General features: G+C 39.8%; 2 protein-coding genes across 2 annotated transcripts; one reads left to right on the forward strand and one right to left on the reverse strand.

Moving 5' to 3' along the window:
• Window positions 1-2,527: 2,527 nt before the first annotated feature.
• LOC127632767 (growth arrest and DNA damage-inducible protein GADD45 beta-like) lies at window positions 2,528-4,063 on the reverse strand. The gene is made up of 4 exons (XM_052111526.1): window positions 3,862-4,063; window positions 3,648-3,749; window positions 3,321-3,540; window positions 2,528-3,217 (listed from the first exon to the last, which is right to left on the reverse strand). Exons 1-4 carry the CDS (start codon window positions 3,903-3,905, stop codon window positions 3,104-3,106), a joined length of 480 nt encoding a protein of 159 aa, XP_051967486.1. The 5' UTR covers window positions 3,906-4,063; the 3' UTR covers window positions 2,528-3,103.
• A 4,028-nt stretch (window positions 4,064-8,091) lies between these two features.
• Window positions 8,092-10,058, forward strand: LOC127632363 (la-related protein 6-like). Its single transcript, XM_052110914.1, has 3 exons — window positions 8,092-8,201; window positions 8,659-8,863; window positions 8,949-10,058. The coding sequence occupies exons 1-3, from the start codon at window positions 8,092-8,094 to the stop codon at window positions 10,056-10,058; spliced, it is 1,425 nt and encodes a 474-aa protein (XP_051966874.1).
• The last annotated feature ends 241 nt before the right edge of the window (window positions 10,059-10,299 follow it).

Genomic DNA, 10,299 nt, shown 5'->3' on the forward strand with positions numbered 1-10,299 from the left:
TCATGTTGAAGGTTATGCTTCAAAGGCACTAGGCTAAACTTTTATATCAGAACTAATTATTTCTATCATAGCTACTGGATATACATTTTGAAACAACTGCTTAAATATCTCACTATGGGCAAAACATACTGATTCATTCTCGCACCATGTGAGAAACAGCTCGTGCGTTCACGCTGCACTTCTACGAAAACAGAGAGCATTTATTTCCGCATTCCTCACATACCAGGGGCTAGAGCTCTGGGCTGGACTCACAGCAGTTAAGAGATGCCTTTTCCAAAGAAGCTTATATAATCTTACAATGGTAACAGGGAATAAATGGTTATATTTCGCGTGAATAAAATGCATGGCGCTTTCGATTATAACTCAGATTTGCCCGTAAATGGTCAATGACGTTTCCGGAGTACCAATGCGTAATCGGAGACGTGTTACGTCAGACGCACAATCAGCACAGGGAATGACCATAAAAAACAATTGGTGCCTTTCATCGTAATTGAGCCGTTGATAATAAGTCTAATTTTATAAATGATATTAGCCTACACGTTGACAGTGTCTGGGACAGTTAGCCTTTCTTGCTTCAGATGATTATGGGCAAATGCACAAAAATGCTCAGCGGATGTCTCAGCAAGTTGCATGTGATTCTGAATGAATATTTCCAATCATTTTAATGACATGTAAATGTCAGAATGGAAGAATCCCTCAAATGATGCATTGTTTTAACAACTGCTGTTGGGCTGTCTCAATAGTTCACCACCTCAGCCACCAAACCTGACTTGAACAACAAATGGAGAGAGCTGAAAAAAAAAGACAAGAAAATAGGGAACAATTGTGTGCCCTTGAGCAAGATAAATCCCAGGTTGCTTCAGGGGAGCTGACCCTGTAATGTGTGAACTTTTAGTAGCATTGCATTAAAAAAAAAGTCTACTATATAACAATAATTGTTTGTGTATACATATAGTTAATAGACATTTTTTCCATTTGGTTGTGATTTGGAGATCTCAAAAAATAACAATAATAAATAAATAAATAAATAATAATTAACACTTGATGAAAAGCTGTTGTATGGATCCTGTTATCAAATAGAGAAGTTCAATTACAGTCTCTTTATGGAGAGGTGCAACACACAACTCATGCATTCCTGTCAGTGCAGTGTCGTAATAAACGTTATATCAGTAGGATTTGACGCAGATTCCATGAGAGAAGGATATGAAGACTATCCTTTGGCAAACTGTGTGATATGTTTACCCTGCAAGTCACTTATGCATTCTGAGTGCTCTAGATCTTTTTGAACATTTCCACTAAATGTGTTTACACCTACTGTACGTGGTGCAATCACTGCTCAAACACTGTACAGTCATTATTCTTCAGTTCAGAATTGTTCATGCCTATTGATTTCTGTGCTATAACTGAAAGCAGGATTCCCTGTAGTTTGATCATTTGAGTAAATATGTAAACAAAAGCAGGTTTGGATACATATACTCATTCTAAATTGTTACAATTGAACACATTTTAGAATAATAGTAAAATCATCAAACTTATAAGCATCATGGCTAGACATTAAAATTTGTATTATTGGGCAATATTTGCTCCTGGGATTTATTTTTTGGGGGTATTTTAATTCTTATAAGGATTACGAGAAATAAAACAGTGTTTTGTTTTTATGTAAAATACTTGATTTAATTCGGTGGCATTTATGCACCAAACTCCCATTCATTTCTGACCCTGATGAGAATTATGCAGTGACTAAAAATAAAATAACTATCTGATATTTTAATTATTCAAAGTAGCGTTGATTACAGCGGTGCACAATCTGGGCTTTCTCTCATGAAGCTTCATAACGGAATTCACCTGGGATAACATTAAAGGAGTTCACATATCAGGGTATACTTGTTGGCTGCATTAATATTAAAAGTTTAAGTTTAAAAGTAAAGGAATTCCTACATGGGCACAAGTTATATTTGTCTAAAAAGCTTAAGTATAAACCTCCAAATGTCAGCAGATTTTTAAGATCATGGGAACAAATTTAGCCAAGTGTGCCCAAACGTTTGACTGCTGGTGTAGAGTATATTATAGTATTGTATTTTTTTTCACCCCCATTTGGAATGCCCAATACACTAGAAGTCCTCATGGTGCTCAGTCCAGGTGGCAGAGGATGAATCTCAGTGGCCTCCGCATCGGACACTATCAATCCGTGCAACTTATCACACACATTACCATGGAGACATATCGCATGTGGAGTAATGCATCCATGCATAACTCACCATGTGCCCCACCGAGAACACCACATTATAGCAACCATGAGGAGGTTACCCCATGTGACTCTACCCTCCCTAGCAACCATGCCAATTTGGTTGCTTAGGAGACCTGGCTGGATTCGAACTAACGACTCCAGGGGTGGTAGTCAGTGTCAATACTCTCTGAGCTACCCCTGCCAGTAGGCCTAATCTGGTTTTGAAGCTGGAGGGTAAATTTGTGATCTGTTAGAAACATCCTCCCCTCACCCCCAAAAACAAAACAAAAGTCAGATGTGTCCAATTCTCAAACATTTATTGAAACAAGGTTGCATTTGACAAGAGCAAAAAAATACATATATTACTCCTATTTAAATTACTAGATTTAACTTGCAGCTATTCAATTCACAGTATGTATTTGTCAATTACTCAAATAAATAAATACTATATTGATTTTAATCCACAACACTTCTCAACAGTTGCAATTGCTGTCCAATTGTAGCTTGACATAAAGGCTACTACAGTTCATAGTTACTAATGTCCACATAAACGGAATAGTGAACTAAATGTAGATTTGCGCTGACGCACACTGGCTTTCCAACCCATCGCACATATGAAACCAAGTTCTTCCAACACAGCTCGTGCCACCGGACGACTCTGTTCATCCGCTACCAAGACAACCACTGTTTCCCCACGGAGGATAAGATGCAGGGGCAGGGTGGAATGTACCGTGCGCACAGTTCCAAGAGCTCCACTCTCTCTTTCAGCCCCTTTACATGACGCAGCAGTCAACGGCGGCTGTTGCGGAGCTCATCTGCTTTCATTCGTAGAGAATGACTTCATTCTTATATTGCAGCAACGGCATCGCGAGTTATTCAACGTTCTTGTAGGGACAGATAAGGGATCCACTGGTTTTTGCAACGGCTCTCTTCGCAGTAGTTGCCCACGTCCTTCAGTGCTTGGCATTTCAGTGGTTGGCATTGAGAGTTCTGCGAAAAAGCATCAAATGCAACGTAAGACAAAGCCGATGATCAGCGCATTCGATATTGCATGAACAATGGATTGTGCAAATGCTATCTTAAGTGTACTTACAGTGACTAGGATGCAGTGGAAGTCTCTCGGCTCGCTGTTATCTAAGATGGTTGGCTCGCCGAGCACCTGCGCAAGACGTTTCAGACCGGACACCCGCAGGATGTTGATGTCGTTGTCGCAGCAGAACGCCTGAAGAAGCGTAAAGTGAATCTGCAGCGCAATATCATCCTGGTCCTCCTCATCGGTGGCCAGAACGCACAGTACGACACAATCAGGATCTCTGTAAATCCAAAACAAATGCAATCAGCCCCATGTCTGTGTGCATAACAAGCAGCGCATCAGTCGCACCAGTCTGCAGTGTAAAAGCCAGTCAAGTTCTATACTTACACAGTCATTAGTTTTGCCGATTCATAAACCCCGACTGTAAGACAGTCCTGTCTCTGTGCTGCTACCAGCAGCTCCTCTAATGCTTGGCTCACGGTGTCCATTCTGTTAAAAAAAAAAAACATGCGAATTTGGTAAGCAACCAGCTTATGATTTTCTACAGTGAGAACCACTATGATCAGCATTGGTTATGCAGGCATGCAAGAAAATAACTTACTTTTTATCAGTAATATTGCATCCAACGACTTCTTCCAGGGTCATTTTGCTTGCAAATAATAGTAATCCACAAGTCTCCAGAAAAGCTCCGAAATGGTAAAATCCAGTTAACGTGTGTGGTCAAAAGTATAATCCAGTTATTGTTTGGTGTTTTTGTTGTATTCCTTTGCTTGTTTCACTGTACGAGAGGAGATGTTTCTGCCGATGAGTGGCGAAACTCTCTATATATAGCCTTGCAACATTGGCTTCGCCGCTCTCTTCTCTCTCTCATTGGTTAAAATTGTTCGGCAAGCGTCCCTCATTGGTGAACAGGGGAAACTCCTGTTTACACCCCACGTGGGCTCATTCGTGGAACCTGTCCAAACAACTAGCACAACATGCACCTAGGTAGCTTTCAATTTGTTTGTAGGCTAAGGAGTCCGTCCGATGGAATTTCCTAATGGAAATGATGGAGTTTCCCACAGTTGTTTTCTCTTTGCGTGTTGCCGTTATATCCGAATCCATTGCATCATGCGCAGAGTTAATACAGCAAACCAGTCAACTCAGATTTGAATTGCAATTGCCAGTGATATGGGAAAGGAGTCGTGATTGGCTTATGTTTCTCACAAGCACATTTGGGCAGGTGTCAATAAATGCATTAAGATTATACATGGATGACGTATTTTAATCGTTAAGCTTTGCTTAACACAAGTCGTCTGCACTAGACGCTCTAGAAGGTAGTAGAGTAGCCTATCTGTCTCCTTGTTACCTGGAACTTTCATCAGCCAGGTTGTTCCAGTTCCACCGGCTTTTTATAGAAGGTACAGTCACAGGATCGGAGCAGTTGATGTTGTCATGGGATCTGTGTTGTGCTCGAGTTACGAAACTCACTGCCGGGCAGCGCTGCATAATCACTGAGGTCAACATCTTAGGGGGAGCTTAATTGTGTGATTTAAAATATAATAAATAAATAAAATAAAAACCTTAAGAATCAGCTCTGGCTAAAAGTGCCAAATTGTGCGTGTTGGCTACCCCAAGAGCAATACTTTTAAATATGGCTTGCATGTGTGGGTGCATTTATGTGTCTTTTAAGAATCTGGAATTGTATTGCTGAATATGAAATCATTCAAAAATATCAATAAATCAAATCAATTTCAGTCAAGTGACTCAATACAATGTTCTTGTGCGCCATCTGCAGTTCAACGGTTGCTGCTTTTAAAAAAAAGGTTTGAAATGTTTTGTGAAATTTTGTGTAAAATTTGAATCAGTTGCAATAAAAGTACAACTTTAATCCTCAAATAAGAGTGTCACGTTGAATGTATTTTGAGGTTCAATCCAAGAATTTCAGCGAACAGAACTTTGGCTGCACAAACTTCTATCTACGAGTGCCGCCTACTGGTGAAAAATGATATTGCGGTACATTTGTGAAAACCCATGTGATCCTACCGGTTACAATTGTGATAAAAATGTTAGTTTAAAGGGTCTAATTTGAAGGGTCTAAAAATAGTGGTTGATGTATTTTACAATTTTTTGTTAAATATAAATAAAAGTGCAGACTGTCTTGATTTCATGTGAATATTTTTAAAAGAGAGGCCCAAATAGTCACATGACCACTGTGCTCCTCTGAAAGATGAGGTCAGTGTCAAAGCTCCAAGAAAGCAAGCAAGACCTGTTATAATACACATACACCTACCATATTTTGTACATATAATGTTTAAAGGGTCTATTATTGATTCATTAATTTGATTGCTCTGCCTTATGTAAATCATGATTACAGGACAAGTACATGTGTGGGAAACCACAGAGCCTCATTTTGAATAGGCGACTGATTGAATCCCATCATAAAATTGCAGAGTATTGTTACAATAAGTTAAATTAAGTAAAATGAAAAATACATGCCGTTATTCTTGGGTTATTGTTACCATTTCCCCCACAATTGCATGTTAGTGTTTGTGTGTGTGTGTAGGCCTACATGTTTATAATACATTGTGAGGACCAAACATCCCCACAATGATAGTAAAAATTTAGATCACCTTGTGGGGCCCAGCCAGCGGTCCACACAAGGGAAATTGCTTTTTAAACATACTAAATTATCTTTTTTTTTTTTATGAATGTGTGTGTGTGTGCTGCAATTTTCTACTGGGTATTTTAAAGCAAAATTTGACTCTAGTTTGCTGTCAAATGAGTAAAACAACATGTGCCCACGTGACTGGGGAAAGACCCTGACCACCACCCTATTTATGCTTGTGCACCTGCAGAATAGTAGTTGCTGGCAGTTCACAAAACATTGTGATTTTTGTGCCCGCGTGCAACTGATCAGTAATCAGTTGTAAATCCGGTCACACTGAGTCAGTCACGTCTACACAGGCAACTGTTTGGGTACACATGATCCTGCGTGTGTTTATTGGCTGTGAATAACGTTAGATAATTAGCAGGACTTCAGACTACCTTCATCGTGCTCTTTGAAGAATGTCACCCAAGTGGGAAACAAACTTGTCCGTAACACAGGGGATGTTAATATACAGGAAGCCGACTAGGGGGTTCACTAGTAGTACTGACATTAACACTGTCTCACGGATCCCCTGTGGTACTCATTCATTAGGAATACACTTTCCACTTTATCTTGACACCTCACGCCCCATTACACAAACAGGACGAGTCCATGGTGGTTTGCTTAATGTCTATTGGCTCTAACGTCTGAGTGCTCAAATATCCATGGATCAAATCGCTCATTACACGCGCTCATTAAACGTTGTGTAATTGAGTAATTAGGCGAGATTTAATAATTGCAGAACAATTCAACAATTTTACATTTCATTCTCATATAAAAATTGCATGCTAGCACAGATAAGATAAAATAATATAACGAAATATGCTTATGGGGGATTGTAGACCCATTCATTCCGGAAGATCGGGAAAGTGTTCAAACTCTTTAAGGGGGAAAAAAACAGAACTTGTGGAAGAGTTTCGGATTATTATAATAATATGTTACTAAACTTGGGGAGGGTTCGTTAAAGAACATGTGTGGTGTCACCCAATAGACAGCTTTTCTCAATTGTGACGTAGAATGGTATTAATCAGTATCCTAAAAGGAATCACCTGCCTTCAGGTGTGGCGGTATACCGGTGAACAGACAGGGAAGACGTCAGGTAGGCTGCTTACTACTCAGTTCAGCAACTGAAGTTTAAGTACAGAATGACTGACGACGGCCCTTTGGATTATTGATCAAATAAGGCACAGACGACTACACTTTGAGTGTACAATAGTCTATTTTTCAATAAGTCAGCAGCCCGGAGTCAATTATTCTGCTTATATCACTGTTACCACAGCTCAAGACATTTTCTGGTTATTGCCTCAAAACAGTTTCAGGTTTTTCATCTCTAAAACGCTTTTGTGTGTCGAACTGCTTTCAATAGCCGTTCAGATGAATTCAATCAATTGAATCTATTCACTGTTCTGGTGCGCCATCTGCAGTTCAATGCTTCTATGTCAAGCAATGCATCAGCCATTAGTTGCTTCTTTGGAAAACAGATTGGAAAAGTGTGTTTTCGACAGATTGTGCAATGAATATTCCAGTTTCAATTAAGTTAAGATCATTCGACATTATTTGCATAATATAGATTACCGAAAAATGTATTTCGACATTCTCAATTTAAATAGTGTGGGTTACAGTGGAAGTGAATGGGGCCAATATGTAAATGTTAAAGTTATAAACAATATCCTTGTTAACATGACTTTAGTGTGATGAAAAATTGCTTGTTGACCCTTTTCTGTGTAAATTTATATCCAAACTTTGTTTGCAATGCCCACATAACACCATAATCTCTGCAAATCTATAATCTGCTGCAAAAATGACAATTTAAACGGTTACAGCTCAAATAATACACATGCTGTAACTTAATGTAAGTGCTTTTATAAAATTCTAAGCTTCATATTTCTGCCTTTTTATAAACCTCAAATAATTTGGCCCCATTTACTTCCATTGCAAGTGCCTGCTGTAACCTTGATTTTTGCTGCTTTTTGCTTTTATTTATATATATGTATATGTTTTGTTTTTTTTTAAGAAAATGATGTCAGTTACTTTTTGTGGCAATCAACATTATGCAACAAATGCTGTCAGTTGAGCTTAACTTGTATTAAACCCGTATATATTAAACTTGTATTCCTTGAAACGTTCAGCATTGCTGTGGAATAATCCAATTTTAAAAGGCCTTGTCCATGTTAGTAAGTTAAAAACACATGTGTCAACAGCATGTCCTCATCCAGTTTTACGGACATCTTTCATTGTGAAGACGCTGCTTCTCCGCATTCAAAAGGGACGTTCTCATACACTGATGATGGGCTAAATGACAGTTTGGATGGGTAAGACACCGGTTAATTAACTGTTGTAGTTAAAAACTTTTGACCTGTGAAAATGAATAATAATTGTGCTTACTGAAAAGGAATAAAGTAATGCCTCACACGTATCTAGGTAAATGAAATACTTTGGGAAGTTGTCTTGTCAAGCAGTTTAGTGTGCTGTACACAATGTAAAGCCCTTTTAAAATGGCAACCTTCTGATTCTTGTATATTTATTGTACATGCACTCCTATTAATTAGATGATTACATAGAATATTTGTTGTGAAGGCAAATAGGTGATTACAATTTTGAATATTTAAAAACTGCATGTTGATCATTCACAGCAGCTGTAAAATACACTTTTCCCCATAATTTGTAAGAATTTTAACCTTTAATCTTGACTTTTGGAGAAAAAAAATTGTTAATGGATATGTTATGCATCAACTACCCACCTATCAAATAATTAAAACATTTTTTTAGGAGTTTGACTGATGTGTTTGAGGAAGAATGCTATGAGGATGAACTCTGGACCCCACCAAATGATGATCTGAGACAAAAAATTGCTGCCCAGCTTGAGAACTACTTTTCTGATGAAAATCTCTCTCATGATGCTTTTCTGCTGAAACATGTCCAAAGGAACAAGATGGGTTATGTTAGTTTGAAACTATTGACTTCTTTCAAAAAGGTGAGAAGAAATGCTAAACTCATCTTGATCTGATCAGCTGAAGTACAATCATTTATGGACACTTTGCTGTGTGTTTCTTTGATAGATTAAAGATCTCACTCGTGACTGGCGCACCACACTGGCAGCTGCACGAATCTCTCAGCAGCTGGAAGTGAACGAGACCGGTACCAAGGTGCGACGTGGGATCCCAGTGCCTGATTGGCTCCTGTGCACTCCTACAAGCAAGTTGCTGCTGGCCTGGAACTTGCTGGATGGTGTTTCTGCAGTCAAGGGCGAGGTGAGTGGGTCACCTGGTGTGGAGCAGCTGGACGTCATGGAAGCTGCCATGCGGGTGTTTGCCCCCTTCGGCACCATTTCTTCCCTCCGCATTCTACGCCCAGGAAAAGAGGTTCCTGCAGAACTAAAACGTTACACTAAGATACACATTGAACTGGGGCGCAAAGTGTGCGCTGTGGTAGAGTACGATTATCTGGAGGGTGCGCGTAAGGCTTTTGAAGCCCTAAAGGCAGAAGAGCTGCTGCAAGGAGGAAGAGGTGTTTGTGTGGCCCTGTTGGGTAGTCGAGGAACTCGTAAGCCAGGATGGAGCCAAGATATAATGGTGGAAGAATCAGAAGAAGGTATTGACATTGGCTGTTGTCAAAAGCCTAACAGAAAGTCTAGAAGGTTCCTTTATTCCCTAGAAGATTCTGCCCTTTGCAGCTCTTCTGAGTCTGATTTTGCCCCTGCCTCACCCCGGCCCAACCGCAGTGTCTCCCGCCCTCAGGCCCTATATGGCAGCCCCCTTGCTATTCCGCGGATATCGACTTTCCGCTCTGACGCTTACAGGAATCCCCTTGGCAGTCCTGTGGGTAGCCCACTCTTGCCTCGCAAGCTTTTTCCTTGCAGTCAGATGGCCTCTCCATTGGCCACACATCCTTACAGTGGTACCCCCACTGCAGCTGGTACCTCCACCTTCAGTAGGAGCAAAAGTGCAGATGATCTCTCTCCAGATGACATGGGGTTCATGAGCAGTCCTTGGGTCCAGCGACGTAAACATGCTGCTCAGGTCGTTCAGCCTGAGATGAGCAATTCTTTGTCACCCAACCAGATAATTAGATCTTTAAGTGTCCTGGTTGTGCGCCAGCCTGTTGGACCCGATGGGACCAAAGGTTTCCACAACTGCATTGGTAGAGGAAAGGTGATGCTACCCCAGTGACCCCGACTATGGGTGCTTTATGAAGTCTGTTGTCCTGTTGAATTAACTTAACTATATTCTGTAGTACAAGGTGATGGCACTTTTTAATGCAAAATAATTCCTTATTTACATGTATATGCCTTACTTTACCTAGTAATTAAAAAGGAAATAAATTGATGTCATGTAAATGTCTAACTAAATATTGAATAAATAAAGATGAATTTGTATTCCACACTAAAACAATAATTACCCCTTTCTTGCG

This window comes from Xyrauchen texanus, chromosome 39 (genome assembly GCF_025860055.1).
Source record: "Xyrauchen texanus isolate HMW12.3.18 chromosome 39, RBS_HiC_50CHRs, whole genome shotgun sequence".
NCBI lineage: Eukaryota > Metazoa > Chordata > Actinopteri > Cypriniformes > Catostomidae > Xyrauchen > Xyrauchen texanus.